Raw genomic sequence first — 16,271 nt, 5'->3', positions numbered from 1 at the left:
TTGATTAGACCAGTTTATGTTCAGCATAAAAACCCACAGTTTAAATCTGCAGGAGATATGCTGGGCAGAAACCAATGTAATAGCAAAGCCACCACTGGCGAGTGCAGTAAACATTCAGAACAGAACTAGCCCCACTGAAGAAACCGGAGCTAACAAGCAAGGAAGGCAAGAATGTGGAAAATCCCTATAACAGTTGGACGCTGCTGGTGATACGCCTGGGGAAACTTACATGGAATGGATTTGCCTCCAAAGAGGAGTGAAAGCTGACAGTAACATGTGTGGTGATTTTGAGGCCAGGCTTCGAGGCCGCTGATTGCATCCCTACCCCTCCTCCAGAGCGCTTCACGAGCCATTCGGACAGCCCACTACACCGGCCTGACCCCAGTGGTGACCGTTACGTTTCAAGAGCCTGTCCACTCTGTGCGTCAGAAACGGGAGCAATTGCAGATCACAATGAAGGCTGCACCGGCACGGCTTACAGGTACTTGTACCCATCAAGAGGCATTCATGAGGGATCCTGACTGGCAGAGGTAGCCAGAAGACAGGGAAATTAATATGAGACTGCCCCAAGAGCTGCTGCTGCTGTTCTGCAAAACAAGTTTACCATGTCTCTGTGGGTAGCAGAGCTTGGCACAAACTTGCAAGAGGTTCTTCTGCCCTAGGAGTGCTGTTCTGTCTGCACAGTTCTGTCGAACTCTTTCAGCCTCTCCTGCCTCGCAGGGTACCTGTTGTGGGATGACGAAGCGAAGGCAGTTATCAGCAGCTTTGAGATTTCTGTGGGCAGTGAATAGCAGGGTATAAAAATCAACTTGTTGTTCTTTGAAGGCAATCATTACACAAGACCAGCTATGGTAGGTTTTGATGTGCTACACCAGGGGTAGTCAAACTGTGGCCCTCCAGATGTCCATGGACTACAATTCCCAGGAGCCCCTGCCAGCATTCGCTGGCAGGGGCTCCTGGGAATTGTAGTCCATGGACATCTGGAGGGCCGCAGTTTGACTATCCCTGTGCTACGCAGTAGCCACAGAAGGCTAGCACTGGTGCATTTGAATGGGCATGCTCAATAGCCATATGGAAATCTGCACGGCCAATCAAATCTCCAGTAGTCTATCAGAAGCCTTGGGGGGCAAAAGCCCTACCTGGTCCCAACTACTGGATGGGGACTATAAAAAGTGCTGTTGAGTGCAACTCTGGGGACCCCTGATCTACATCATAGATATCTGAGTTCTTTTCCTTCACTGGGTTAGCCTGGTAGTTTCCGCGTGTTTCTCTGTTGTTTCCCCAAGCTCTATCTGAAGCTGCAACAGACTTTCCCTCCTCCTCTTACCCCCTTCCCAAAAAGTTTTGCAACCTCTCATTGGCTGGTGGCTGCTTAATATTTGCAGGGATTTGCTGGGAGGCCTGAAGGGCAGAAGTGGGGGGTGTCTGTCACGGGTAGTCTTCTTTATTCTGGGACCTCAGGAAAACTCGAGGATAGGACCTCAGAAACACTCAGGCAGCATGGATGTGAAGCCCATCAGTTGCAGGGCCACCCCACAATGAAAATGGCGAGGGGTTTGGAGACCAAGACGTATGAGGAAATGTCTGTTTAGCCTGGAGAGAGGACGACTCAGAGGTGATAGGATAGCCATCTTCAAGGATGAAAGACTGTCCCATAGAGGATGGGGCAGAGTTGTTTTCTGTTGCCCCAGAGGGTCTAATCAGAGCCATTGGGTTGAAATTAATTCCAAAGGATTTTTGGCTAAACATCCAAAAGAAGTTCCTGATAGAGAGGTTCCTCATTGGAACAGGCTTCCTCAGAAGGAAGTGGAGGCTCCTTCCGAGGAAGTTTTGGCTAGATAGCCACCTGACAGAAATTATTATCATCATCATCATCATAGAATCATAGAATTGGAAGGGATCTAATGGGTCATCTAGTCCAACCCCCTGCACTATGCAGGACTCTTACAACCCTAATGCTCACTCACTGTAGGGGCCAGGACCGAAAAGGCCTTGGCCCTAGTCGAGGCCAGGCAAGCCTCCTTGAGGCCAGGAATGACCAATGTTGAAATCCGCAGAGCGCAAGGCCCTGCGGGGAGCATAGGGCAACAGGCAGTCTCGCAGATATGTGGGTCCCAGACCGCGTAAGGCCTTGAACGTAGGCAGATTGTAAGTGGGTGGGCAGAAGTTGATTGTGTCCATGCTTGGCTCTTATGGCCATTTCTTGCATGTTCAGGGAAATGCCAATCACAACTTTAGGGTCAGAAGGCAAATTTCCTCCAGGCCAGACTGGCCAGGGATTCTCACAATACACAATCTCATGGGCATACTCTGTGAAATGAATGAATAAGTATTAGACTTAGAACAGATAAAAGGAAGTTCTTCACCTGAAGAGTAATATACATGTGGAACTCACTGCTATAGGAACTGATGGCAACTACAAACCTGGATGCCTCTCATTTTGGACCTTTTTGGAGAGAAGCACATGGCAGGATTTTCCAGTTCCCAGGGGAGGAAAAGGAAAAATTTGCTGGTTAAGGATCCTGCCAATATGAATACTTTGCAGGACCAGAACCAGCCATAACAGATTAAAAAGTCCACCGTTGTAAATTGAAAAAAACTGGTTATATACAACTGTGTTTATCTGTATATTGACCTCCGATGAAGATTAGTATGATCCAAATGCGTTAGGTCTGAACTTGTTGGCATTTGTGGTGTACACACTGAGATATTCTTTTATGTTTTTTAAACATTTTTGAGATCTAATAGTAAATTGTTTCTATTTTTCTATATTTCGTTTTATCCCTAACTTTTGTGATTCTCACCAGTTTTCCAGGTTGGGTTTTTATTTCCCTTTATGTCATTTGTTGTCACCCCGTCTTAAGTCAGGCCCCAATAAATATTCTTAGCATGTGACCCCAACTTTTCTAGTAACCTCAGAGGAGCCTGTCACCACTTTTGCTAGTCCACCTGTTCACCAAGCACCTTCCGCTTTACGAAAGCTTCTTGGCTTGGTCACAGAGAAGAGGTGACCAGACATTTACCAGTTTCAGTGACTGTTATCCTGTCCCCCACACTCACCCCCAATTCAAGGCAGATGCGACAGTGAGGAAGTTTGTCTGATGTGCTGGTTCACACCCATGCCGATGATGAATGGCAGCGTGGTGATGGAAGTCTTGGTGAAGAGCAATGGCCTCGGCATCTTGATGGAAGACAAGAGGTGAGGGAGACGTCTGCAAACTCCATCCAAAGCATTTCAGGTTATGCTTTGCCCGTGCACGTCCCAGAGGACTTCTTAACCGAGGGCTATCCTCTTGGTTCCTAGGTTCTCCATCAACATCAACGGCTTTGCAAAGATGGATAAAGAGAAAAAGAATACTGTGTACACAATTGGAACCAAGGTGAGGTGATAGTGGATTCTGAAGCATGTAGGGGTTGCTTGTGAGGTGAGCCAGGAGGCTTGATACCAGCCATTCTCAAAGTTTAGCAGATGGAGAAGTCCCATTTAAATTCCCCCCTAACCCCATGTCTAAGTAAGGGCCATGTAACAAACAGCCTCAGGGTCAGAGAGGAAGGTGTGAACTGCCCCTTGTTCTGTCCTCCTTCACTCTGAACACCCCCCCCCCCATTATGCAGACAATGTCAAGCGTTGCAAGAACTCACAACAAGCTTCTTTAATAAAGAAAGCTTTTTATTGAGAAGTTACTGACATAACAGGGCGCACAACATAGTATCCGTTTCAAGCAAGCATGCAAGCATAATATATGGGCCTGGGGCCTAAAGTACAAAGCAAAGAAAAAGGTTAAACAAATATTCATGGAGAGACTTAAGCTAATTCATGGCAGGATACAACAGCAATTCTGACAGACAGGAGGCGAGTTATCCCCTCCTCAGCTACGATCTACAGACTACAGAGATCAGTTCCCCTAGAGAAAATGGCTGCTTCAGAGGGCACCTGCTCTGGTCCCTGTCTATCTCGGGCTCCATCCCCAAATCTCTAGGAGTTTCCCAACCTGGCTCTGACAACCATATACCTTTATCCCCTGCCAGTGGTGAGGAGGGACCTGGCCAACCTTGGTGCCTCAGCCACCATCCTGGGCTTTCCTCCACCACTGTTGCTGCTGTCATGGCAGGCAGAGGGAGCAGTAGGATGGCCAACTTCTAGGTGTTGCCTGGTGCTCTCCCAGTATTATGCTTGATCCCCAGACTAAAGAGATCAGTTCCTCGGGAAAAAAATGGCTGTTTCAGTAGGAGGACTCTATGGCAGGTGTGGCCAAAGGGTGGCTCGCCAGATGTCCTTGGACAGGTGCTGGCAGGAGCTCATGGGAATTGTAGACTCTAGACATCTGGAGAGCCACCATTTGACCACCCTTGTTCTATGGCAGCATACCATTCAGAGATCCTTCTCCTCCACATACGCCTCTTTCCCCAATCTCCAACCCTCCTCCAAATCTCCAGGTATTTCCCAACCGAGAGTTGGCAACCTTAGGCAGAGAGCCCTCACTCCCCACCCATTCTGACGAGACAGTCAGGCACGACTCTCAGATCTTGTGAAGCAGAACAAACTGAGTCAAATGGCACCTTGAAGGCCAATCAACTCAAACTTTGCTCTGCTACTTCAGATCCACATGGCCACCCACTTGAATAGGTCTTCCAAAACCTCGGCAGTGACCCTCGGGGGTTATGAAACGCTGCTTTATAGGGGAGGTCTCCTTTCCTGAGGTAAAGATGTGCGAAAGACCAGTTGGCTGATCTGTCTAATGGAAACAGCCCACACTGTGTCATGGCTAGGGCATGCGGAGGTCCCTCAACAAGCCTGATGCCCTTGTCAGGCTGGGTCCTAAGTCAGGTTTTCTTTTCCTGTGGCCCCTTTGCTGTGCTGCCTGAGTAGGCCAGCCCCAGGCAGAGGGGAAATATGGGGCTAGGTTCATCCATCCGCTGGGGCTGCATGAAGCCATCTGGCCTCAATGACACCAAGACCATGGAGTGTTTGGCCCATCCACCCACCTCAACTTGCCAAGATAAAGAATGAAAGGGGTTCTCCAGAGAAGGGCAGGGGACAACTTCCAGTGGCTGCCATGAACACAAGGGCAGGTTCACGTGTTCAGAGAGCCTTGGGGGAATCTCAGCTTGGTGTCATGGTTAAGAGCAGTGGCTCCTAACCTGGTGAGTGGGGGTTGAGTGAGGGCTAGTTACAGTCCTGTTAGAGCTGTTCTCACAGAGAAGTAATCTCAGGGCTCTCTCAGCCCCACCTACTTCTCAGGGTGCCTGTTGTGGGAAGAAAGAAAGGAAGACGATTGTAAGCCAATTGGAGACTCCTTCTGATAGTGAAAAGCGCGGTATTAAAACCAACTCTTCTTCTCTATGCCTTGCCTGGTATTTTGAGCCCAGTTTATACCAGCAGCAGAATCAAGTAATAAAGCTTTTCCTGGGCGGTGCCTGCTTCAAAGTGTTGGTGGAGGACAGCATATTAAAAAGCCGTTCTCTCTCACACATGCTCGTGCACAGGCGTGTGCAGAACTGTGCTTTGTCTGTAGGCTGGCAGGTCAAGGAGAATGTGTGTTTATTTTCTCTCTGGCATGCTTCCCCTCCCATATACATTGCCAGGGAGCAGTGCCGAAAACACACAGACTGCTTCCTGCAGCTGTTGTAAAAAAAATAAAACGTAATAATAATTGCATGTATAAGTTAGGCCTTGTTGTGAAATACAGATGATAACCATGTCCTTGTGCTCTGCTCTCATCTCTGGTCTCTCCAGGTGACCAACATGAAGGATGTCCTGTCCTTGAAGGAGGTGTCACGTCCTTTGTGGGCCACTTACAGGCAGGCCCCAGTGGTCATGATCGGTCAGGTGCCCGGCAGCAAGATCATTCTCTTGTCAGATACATTCTTTGACGATTTCTCCGCAGTAGAGGTAAAGAGAAAACAGGCCCTTGCATGGTACACCTCTGACATTTTGTGGATGCAAATGCCTTCTCTGTGGTGGCACCCAAGAGTGGCCAGCTCTTGGTTTGATGAAACTGGCTAATTTTTAAAAATGATTTATTATTGAACTTCTAGGCTGCATTTCCCAGGAGGCTCAGGGCAGATTACAACATATCTTCTCTCTTTGAAGCAGCCCTAGAGGTGGTAGAGTTCATGGCAGTTGAGAACTCTCAGCAATGCTACACATGTAGAGGATGCCAAGGTGGCTTCCCAACATGGCGCCCACCAGTATTTCACTTGACAGCCACCAAGTTTTCAGAAAATGGGTGGGGCCAATGGAAGCCCGTGCTCGCTACTGACTGCCCTCACCCAAAGGAAAGCATTTTCCGTGGCTGCAATAGCAGCTGTGGCCACTGGAGGATCAGGTCGTAGTCAGTGCATGGCTCCATTCTTTTGTCAGGCTTTCCTTCTAATTCCATCCTCACTTTCTCCAACCTAGGGGGCTTTCTTTGGCGACCTTCTCTTATTTTTATTATTATATTATAATTTATTGCATTTATTGTTGGGTCCTTTGGGGTCTCCCATGTTGGTTGGCGCCGCCGCATTGGCTGCCCAGGGAGGAAGGCTCGTCAGCTGGAAGAGTATTTGTAGAAACGAGGTCTCAGAAAGGGGTGGCCGCGTTACTCGTCACGCTTCTGGATCTCCCCTGGGCCGGCAGCAGTTCCGCCACTATTGCTCGGCCCCGCCTCCTCACAGACACTCACTCTCCTCCCTTTCCGGCCTCTAGCCCCCACCCCTACAGGCATAAGGGAGAAATCTCCTGCACCTGCCTCAGCATCTGTCCTTAGATGCTGAGCCTTCTCTCGGCGCACGCCCCTCTCTAAGCTATGCCCCAAACCAGGTCGCGGGCTAGCCAACAAGGCGTCGCCTCCTTCGTCACTGGACTTCCTTCTATCTTCACCGGCTCATGGCAATGGTCCGGAGGCTTCGTTATGCCCCCAAAAGTCTGTGGGTGAGCATTGGTGATGCAGGAGCGGGTTGGTAAGTCAACACCCCTTTCCTGCTTGGCATCTCTCTCCCCAGGATTTGGTATAGGCTCGGGGTCTTGTGGATTCCCCGACATTTATATACCACCATCCCTTGTCGCTCAGGGTGGTTAACAATAGAATGCAATATAAGTCCAGTAACTATATCGTCAGCAATGAGGCATCATCCACATTAACCGTAACATAAGCAACAGGAGAACATTTACAACTGTAACCCCACAGAGTGGAAGTATCTGAGTGGGAGGGGGGTTCTGGGGGCTCAAGAGATATTGTCAGTGACCTCAACCAAATGCGAGGCAAAATAAAGAGGGCTTAATCTCCTGCAGTAGCCATTTTGGCTTCAGCTCCTGCAGCGGCTGTTTTGAGGAGGTGCTCACCACATGCACTCACAATTCCAAAGGTGCCCACAGGCCCAGAAATGTTGAGGACCCCTTGAATAGTGGATGGGGATGCAAAGGCCCTTGTAAGCAGGGCTTGGTGAACTCACATCTTCAGGAACTTGTGTCCTTGAAGAACCTCTGTCAATAGGAACAGCTCATGTCTCCCCTCCTTAGCCAAGTTCCAATCTGCCATTGCCCCCCCCCCCTTCTGCTGCAGGTGGCCATTGATAGCTGCTGGATCGGCTCCCTCTCATGCCCACAGAAGAATTTCTCCTCCTCCATCATGGACACCATCGCCACAGAGAGTACCCTCTTCATCCGACAGAACCAGCTGGTCTATTACTTCACGGGAAGTTACAGTGCTTTGCACATGGAAACTTCAGGGTCTGGTACGTGAGCTTGAGGAAAACCTACCCCTCCACATCACTTTGACCCTGGAGACATTTTCTGGATTGTCCACTGTCATTTCCCCTGCCTGTGTCCCTCCAAGAAGTCCAGGGGGCCAGGATATGTGGTTCCCACCCCCTTTTACCTCATAACAAACTAAAAAATGTGTCAGATCAAGAGAGGCTGACTAGCCCAAGGTCATGAGGCGAGATTCATAGCTGGGCAGGGATTCGAATGCAGGTCTTCTAAGTTCCTTATCTCAGCACTCTTAACTGGCCACTGAAAAAGAACTAGGCTGGAAGGAGACATTTCAAAGTGTGTGTGTGAGAGAGTTGGCCATCTAGTCCGACTCCCTAAAGCATCTTTAAGCCGGCTACATTGGCTCCCAGTTGAATTCCGGAGAAGATGAAGAAGAGGAAGAGGAAGAAGAGGAGGAAGAAGAAGAAGAAGAGTTGGTTCTTATATGCCGCTTTTCTCTACCATCCACACAACAGCCTTGTGGGGTAGATCAAGATGAAGCATTTGTCAGTTTGGAGCAGCAGAAAAGAGTGAGATCAGCAGGGTGTGACTAGAGGCAGAACTGAACTGAGAAACCCTGGAAAACCCCCAATTTATATACAATCATGACCAATGGATCTTCATGCCATTGGCCAGTTTCGGTTTAATTTCTGTGAAAGAAGCCTTGCATAGTTTTATGGTGGGGGGTCACCACAACATGAAGAACTGTTTTAAAGGGTCGCAGCATTAGGAAGGTTGAGAACCACTGTTCAAATAGGAGATGCCAGGGATTAAACTGCAGACCTTCCACATGCCAAGCGGATGCTCTACCCTTCTGAGCTATCCCCATTCTGCTTTTTGGCTCATGTTTTAACTTAATAGATGTCTTCTCTGCCCTCTGAGCTTTTCAATGAGGGGGTCTCTGATTGATTGATTAATGGATTTAGGACATTTTAATGCTGCCTGTCTGGCTGGTGGCTCATAAGTAAAGCATCCACAGTACCCCTGGGCTTCCTGAAAACACCACTGCTTTCAAAAAAATCATTCTTCTCTCCCTGATGTTTCTTCAGTGCTGTGGACGCGCATATTGAACAACATCTGCGTGAAGAAGCTGAACCCAGTGCCTTTCTCTGTAAACAATACCGAATACGTGATTGCGATCGGCGGTGGCTGGCAGGACGGAGAATTCTTTCTGATTAGTGTGAAAGGTACACTCCCCTTGCCACAGGCCCCAGCACCCTCTCATTATTGGCTGCTGGGGAGCCCCAGGACTTCAGGCCAGGCTTGAATGGGGATCAGATGGAGTTGACAAGCACCAGACATCCAGGAACAGGTTCTAGAGAGCTGGATCCAAACAACAGAGAGAGCCTCCAGAGCAACGGACGGTTTTATCTGTCTGCTCTTTCAAGTTTGGTGGGTAATCGGGGGGGGGGGGGTGGAGTCCCTAGGGCAGGGGTGGCCAAACTATGGCTCTCCAGATGTCTATGTACTACAATTCCCATGAGCTCCTGCAAGCACATGTGAGGATGTTTTGGAGCACATCAAGTCATAGGGGAGCCATAAATCAGAAGACTTGCTAGCGCATAACTCGCACTCCATGTTCATTGATGTAGGTGATATATATATCTTTAAAAACTCATTGTTTTATCATTCCCCATCACTTCAGGCTCTAATGAAGAAGAAGAGTTGGTTCTTATATTCCGCTTTTCTCTACCCGAAGGAGTCTCAAAGAGGCTTACAGTCACCTTCCCTTTCCTCTCCCCACAACAGACACCCTGTGAGGGAGGGGAGGCTGAGAGAGCCCTGATATTCCTGCTCTGTCCGAACATCTCTATCAGGGCTGTGGTGAGCCCAAGGTCACCCATCTGGCTGCATGTGGAGGAAGAGTGGGAAATTGAACCCAGCTTTCCAGATTAGAGGCCACCACTCTTAACCACAACACCACGTTGGCTCTCTCACTAAATTGTAAAGAATACAAATCCCACATTCATTAAATAAATGTCAAGAAGGGGGAGGCAGAGCCAAGGAGTGTGGCACAAATCTACTAGCTCTTGGATATTTTGTCCAATGGGAAAGGGGAGATGGTGGAGTGAGCCAGCCTTTTTAACCCCTCCTGTTCTTTCCTGTGCTTTGCAGATGGCATCGTGTCGGTCTCTGGATCCATGAAGCCAAAGAATGGGACAGTGTGCGAGTTTATACAATGTAGGTCCTTCTTGGTCCTCCTTTCAGTTCATGGCATCCCCAGCTTTTATTATTTAACTCATATGATGCCCTCCCAGTGGACCAGCTCAGGGTGATGTACATCATATTGTCCAGCATCAACAAAGTTAAAACAGTTTGTTAAAATTCAGTTTTAAAATATAAAATAGGTAAAATTTAAAACTGAGCAATAATTTAGTTTAACATCAAATGGCAAATATCAGAATAGCAGCAACCTCCAAGTCTGATATATCACTGGTAGGCAAAATCACGAAAACTCCGGCTCATTTACTTTGGCTCATTTCATAGAATCATAGAATCATAGAGTTGGAAGGGGCCATACAGGCCATCTAGTCCAACCCCCTGCTCAACGCAGGATCAGCCCTAAGCATCCTAAAGCATCCAAGAAAAGTGTGTATCCAACCTTTGCTTGAAGACTTCCAGTGAGGGGGAGCTCACCACCTCCTTAGGCAGCCTATTCCACTGCTGAACTACTCTGACTGTGAAAAATTTTTTTCTGGTATCTAGCCTAATTTGTTGTACTTGAAGTTTAAACCCATTACTGCGTGTCTTCTCCTCTGCAGCCAACAGAAACAGCATCCTGCCCTCCTCCAAGTGACAACCTTACAAATACTTAAAGAGGGCTATCATGTCCCCTCTCAACCTCCTTATCTCTCTGCAGCCCATTGTATAAATCTATTTCATTTAGCAGCATATGAATGCCGAGTGGAAGGCCGGCGGGCAGCCTCCAAAATCTGGTCTACTCTCATAGAATCATAGAATCATAGAGTTGGAAGGGGCCATACAGGCCATCTAGTCCAACCCTCTGCTCAACACAGGATCAGCCCAAAGGATCCTAAAGCATCCAAGAAAACTGTGTATCCAACCTTTGCTTGAAGACTGCCAGTGAGGGGGAGCTCACCACCTCCTTAGGCAGCCTATTCCACTGCTGAACTACACTGACAGTAAAAATGTTTTTCCTGATATCTAGCCTATAAACCCATTACTGCGTGTCCTTTCCTCTGCAGCCAATGGGAACAGTATCCTGCCCTCCTCCAAATGACAACCTTTCGAATACTTAAAGAGGGCTATCATGTCCCCTCTCAACCTCCTTTTCTCCAGGCTGAACATTCCCAAGTCCCTCAACCTATCTTCATAGGGCTTGGTGCCTTGGCCCCAGATCATCTTCGTTGCTCTCCTCTGTACCCTTTCAATTTTATCTACATCCTTCTTGAAGTGAGGCCTCCAGAACTGCACACAGTACTCCTAGGTGTAAACTGCACGGAGCTTTTATTCCAACCCCAGATCGATTCAGTCCCTGCCCTCTGCACAGAATGAGATTTCCGTTTGGATTTGGGGTGATTTAAAATTTCCTTCTGCAGCAAGAAGGATTGATCCGGAGTGACCCTACCTTTTTGAATCGGGGCTCTCCTCCGTGGTAGAGGATCCGTGATTGGCCGCAGGTTGTCATGTAATGAATTTGCCTTAAAGGAGAAGCCCATAATTTCTCTCAACTTCTGTTGGTCCTGGATTTTTTCTCCCTTCTCTGCCTTTTTCGATCTTCTCCCCCTCCCCTCCAAGAAAAGAAAGAGGTTCCCTGCTTGGCTCCTCTCCCTCCCCTTCAAAAAAGAAAGAAAGAGGCTTGGCTCACCCCCCCCCCCCTTCTGAACTACCCTAACCACGTGCAGAAGACTTTCCTGTTTCAATGGGGGGGGGGGAAGGAAGATCCGAGTTCAAAGTGATCTGAATTCAACAGGATTGACAATGGAATAAACAAAGTAAGTGCAGACTCTGCCCAGGTGTGGTCTGACCAGTGCCGTATACAATGGGACTATGACATCTTGTGATTTTAATGTGATGCCCCTGTTGATACAGCCCAAAATGGCATTTGCCTTTTTTACCGCTGCATCACACTGCCTGCTCATGTTTAGCTTACAATCCACAAGTACCCCAAGGTCTCGTTCATACACAGTGTTACCTAGAAGTGTATCCCCCATTCAGTAGGCATGCGTTTCATTTTTCTGATCCAGATGCAGAACATTACACTTATCTTTATTAAATTGCATCTTGTTCTCATTGTCCCATTTTTCCATTGTGTTCAGATCTCGTTGAACTCTGTCTCTATCGTCTGGACTATTTGCCAGTCCTCCCAATTTGGTGTCATCTGCAAACTTGATGAGTAGTCCCTCCAGCCCCTCATCTAGATCATTAATAAATATGTTAAAAAGTACCAGACCGAGCCCTGAGCCCTGAGGTACCCCACTACTCACCTCCCTCCAATCTGATGAAACACCATTGACAACAACTCTTTGAGTGTGGTTCTCTAACCAATTCCCTATCCACCTAACTATCTGAAAATCCAGATTGCAGTCCTTCAATTTATCCATCAGAACATCATGGGGAACCTTATCAAAAGCTTTATTAAAATCCAAGTAAACGACATCAACCGAATTTCCACGATCCAGCAAACCTCTTACTTGGTCAGAAAAGGAAACCAGGTTGGTCTGGCAGGACCTGTTGGAGACAAATCCATGATGACTTCCTTGGATCACCAAGATGTTTGCAGATCGCTCCCTTTAATATCTACTCCATTATCTTCCCCACAACTGAGGTCAGACTCACTGGTCTGTAGTTTCCCAGGTCATCCTTCCTCCCTTTTTTGAAGATCGGAATAACGTTTGCTCTCTTCCAGTCCTCCAGGATATCTCCAGTCCTTAAAGAGGTCCCGAAGATGATGGACAAGGGTTGTACAAGTTCTCCGGAAAGTTCTTTGAGCACTCTCGGGTGCATTTCATTTGGACCAGAGGATTTGAACTCATCCAGTGCAGCTAAATGCCTCTTGACAACCTTTCTATCCATGTTAACCTGCCACCCAGACACTATCCTTTGGCTACTGCCATCTCTAGATGCGCCTAAACACTTTGACCTGTGGGAAAAAACAGATGTAAAATAGGCGCTGAGCCTTTCTGCTTTCTCTGCATCTTCTGTCCATTCGCACCCAACAGTGGGCCTATTGCCTCTTTTACTTTACTTTTGCTCCTCACATAACTGAAAAATCTTTTCTTGTTATAATGGGCTTCCCTGGCCAATCTTAGTTCACTCTCAGCTTTGGCCTTTCTGATGATTGATCTACAGTGCCTAGTAACCTGTAGGTACTCTTCTTTAGAGCTCTGTCCTTCCCTCCATTTCCTGAACATTTTCCTTTTCTTTCTTAGTTCCTCTTGAAGTTCTCTGTTCACCAAATAGGCTTCTTAGAGCTCCTGCAGTGTTTTTGTCTTTCTGGGATAGTCATTGATTGAGCATGCAATAGCTCTTGTTTGAGTAGCGCCCACCCTTCACATGCTCCCTTCCCTTTCAGCATTCTCGTCCATGGTATGACACTCATCATGTCTCTGAGTTTATTAAAGTTTGCCCTACGAAAATCCAACATCCGCGTCTGGCTACAAGCTTCCTTGCCTCCCCATCTCAAAAGGAATTCTATGAGGACATGATCACTTCCCCCTAGGGTCTCCACCTCCTTCACCTCATCCACCACCTCTTGCCTGCCTTTCCCTTTACTGGCTGCTTTAAGACCCTTTCACTGGAGGATCCTGGAAATTTGAGAGCTAGGGGAGAGTAATGGGCTTAAATATTGAACTAGATTGGGGTCCCCCTTGTGCCGAACAAGTAAATGGCAGGACCTGGTGAGGTTGTGAGCTGTACAGGTGTTAAAAAAAATGTCACTTTGGAGCAGCTCCCAATATTGTCTCTGAAGATAGCTGCGGCAGCCATTTTGTAGCTGGCTGTGCCTCCGCCTCTCCCCCCGCTGCAAAAAGAATCTTGTTGGGCCGCAAGCTAATCGGCCGCTTTGCTTACGGCCTGGGAAGTTTCTCACTGCAGGGGGGGCGGGGACAGGGAGCTTCGACCCGATACCGGTGATTGGGGAACACTGAAGTAGATGAGCAATTGGGATGTGAGTGTCCTGCATAGTGCAGGGGGTTGGACTAGATGATTCATGTGGTCCCTTCCAACTCTATTATTCTACTAGAAAATAAGCCCACTGTGGAATAAATACAGCGGGTGCTAGCTGGGGCACTCAGTGTGGTGTGGAGGCTTACCAGCTCGGCGGGCCCCTCCATGGCTGTGGAGGACACTCGTGGGGCGGCGTCGGCCCGGTGTCCTGGTGTTCTTGCAGTGCTGTGGGGCCGCAGCGTGGTCTGCCTCGCCAGGTGTGGCGGGTGTGTCCGGGTCGGGTGGCGTCTACGGTGAAGGCAGGGGTTGCTGGCGTTGGTGGGTGGCGGCGTGTCCTGCTGGCGGCAACGCAGGCTGGCGCCGAGGCCTGAAGTGACTGGGCGTCGCTGGAGGCGGTGGCACGGGCGCAGGGACGCAACGGCGATGATGCTGCTGCTGCAAAGCGGCTGGGCTTGCGTGGGGCGCAGCACCCCAAGCCGTTCATGGGCGTCAGGGGTTCGTGTCAGGCGCAGTTGGCGGGCTGGAGGAGAGAGGCTGCCTTGCGCTGGCCGCAAGTGGCGCTTGGCCACTGAGGAGGCGCCCCAGGCCGGGCAGCGGCCTCCCGCGCGCCCCGCCCTGCCCCTGTGCAGACCGCTTGGAGTGCGCACTGCCGGCCGGCGGCCTGGAAGTGAGCGAGCGGGTCGCCTCAGCGCTGGAGCTCCTGGCCAGGCATCTTGCAGGGAGCCCGTAAGTGTGTCGGTCGCACGGCGCCGTCTGGGGTACGGGGAAAGGCCGAGGAGAGGCGGCCGTCAGCCAAAGCCTCCTCCGCGGTGGCCAGGGAAACCTCTCACCTCTTCTCCACCCCGCGCCTTCCGCAATGCAGTGGGGCCCTCCTGGGCTGGCGGGGGGAGGCGGCAACGTCCGTTGACGGAATGGAGGCGGGTGGCGGCATGCTGGCGGATCAGGAGGAGGTTAGCGCTGCAATGGGTAGGCTCCCCGGGGTGGGAAAGGAGCAGGGACGCCGCGTCTCCGACGCAGCGTCCCTGCCCCTTGCCGAAGATGTAGGAGTGCTGGGTCAGAGGACTGTCGCTGCGGGCCGCCATCGCAATCTGCGAGGCGAGTTCCCGGCCCGGCAGGCGAGGCCGGGCTCTGGATGGACAGTCGGAGGGCCCAAGTTTTTATCCCGGACGGGGCCCACCGTAACTCCTCCCCAACAGCCCTTAGGCTTTTATTTAATCCACTCCGCAGGAGCGGTTTAAATATGATTCTATGATTCTATGAGGGTTTTATATGTAGAACATTGGTGCTTGACCATAGATAGCCCTTCCCCTGAAGTTAGGTTTCAGAAACTGCCCTATCCCAAATCTAATTTATTTATTTTTATTTATTCATTATAAGATATAAGATTTTTATTCCGCCCTCTCATACGGCTCAGGGCGGCTAACAGAACATTGCAGGAGTAATACATAGAACAGTCTGAATGCATAATACATTCATAAATAATATATCAACAATAAACTTCAAGTAGGGGCTTCAAGTAGAGCAACAACTCAGATTGAATGACAGCCTCCAGGGAGGTTAGGCTGCTTCAGGACATGGAGGGGGTTTCTGAGGGGGGGACCAGTGGATGTTATTGGGTCGGTCAGAGCCAGCTGAGTTGTTGGAATACAGGCCGGATGTGGGATATCCATGGTGTATTAGTGAGGATCCTGTCTGTGGCGTTCTGCACCAGTTGCAGGATCAAGTATAAGGATAGTCCTGTGTAGAGCAAGTTGCAGAAATCCAGTGGTGACAGTTTTTGAAATATCGAGGCTTATATCCACTCCAGGATATTGCGGGGCAAAGGTAGGGTCACCACGAATCAATCATATATGTTGCAGAGGGAAAATTTAAAGCGCCCAAAATCAAAATGGAAATCAAATTCAGTGTAGACTGCAGGGATTTTGTCGATCTGGGAGTAGGTAAAAAGCCCCGAGCAGACTAAACCAATGACCCAACTCTGTTATTCTATGGTTTTGTGAATTGTTCTTCACAAAATACTTGAAAAAGTAACCTCACCATGTCAATTGTTTACCAAAAGAACTTAAACGCTCTTCGTAAATTGGTTGCCAGCTGTTCCTGTTTTCCATCCTTTCCTCAGAAGTACGTTTCCTGCGCCACAGAGTTGAGTTTGAAGTTTTTCCCTTTCTCTCATTAGGAGTAGGCGACTGCCTGTTTGTGAAGAGTAAGTCCTTTTGCTAAACAGTTGTCATCATTAAGGTGATGTTACTTTTTCAAGTATTTTGTGAAGAATGCTCACTAAAATACTTAAGATATCCAGTTACTGAGAAGCTTATGACTAATACTTAAGAAATAATTTTTTTTTTACCTCACACAGGATTACCTCACACCAAGTGGCCAGATTTATACCATGTTCCCACCTGGGGAC

The 16,271-nt window shown here is 48.9% G+C and overlaps 1 protein-coding gene and 1 long non-coding RNA gene across 5 annotated transcripts in view; one reads left to right on the top strand and one right to left on the bottom strand.

Moving 5' to 3' along the window:
• LOC143837076 (cation channel sperm-associated auxiliary subunit gamma-like) overlaps positions 1 to 16,271 on the top strand; it is a 114,082-nt gene that overhangs the window by 13,917 nt on the left and 83,894 nt on the right. For 3 of the 4 annotated variants that reach the window (XM_077336530.1, XM_077336529.1, XM_077336531.1), the window contains 7 exons: positions 337 to 481; positions 3,073 to 3,199; positions 3,305 to 3,380; positions 5,738 to 5,893; positions 7,548 to 7,719; positions 8,785 to 8,922; positions 9,851 to 9,916. In XM_077336530.1, the coding sequence (XP_077192645.1) occupies positions 337 to 481; positions 3,073 to 3,199; positions 3,305 to 3,380; positions 5,738 to 5,893; positions 7,548 to 7,719; positions 8,785 to 8,922; positions 9,851 to 9,916 (880 nt within the window). The remainder of the gene's footprint in view (positions 1 to 336; positions 482 to 3,072; positions 3,200 to 3,304; positions 3,381 to 5,737; positions 5,894 to 7,547; positions 7,720 to 8,784; positions 8,923 to 9,850; positions 9,917 to 16,271) is intronic. The other variant, XM_077336532.1, reaches the window with a different exon arrangement.
• LOC143837079 (uncharacterized) overlaps positions 480 to 16,271 on the bottom strand; it is a 30,688-nt gene continuing 14,896 nt past the window's right edge. The window contains exons 3-4 of the long non-coding RNA XR_013230905.1: positions 3,061 to 3,325; positions 480 to 725 (exon numbers count right to left, since the gene is read on the bottom strand). This is a non-coding gene — a long non-coding RNA (uncharacterized LOC143837079). The remainder of the gene's footprint in view (positions 726 to 3,060; positions 3,326 to 16,271) is intronic.

Source organism: Paroedura picta, chromosome 5 (assembly GCF_049243985.1).
Source record: "Paroedura picta isolate Pp20150507F chromosome 5, Ppicta_v3.0, whole genome shotgun sequence".
Taxonomy (NCBI): domain Eukaryota; kingdom Metazoa; phylum Chordata; class Lepidosauria; order Squamata; family Gekkonidae; genus Paroedura; species Paroedura picta.
Note: the sequence above shows the minus strand (reverse complement) of the source record. Positions and strands in the feature narration are given on the sequence as shown.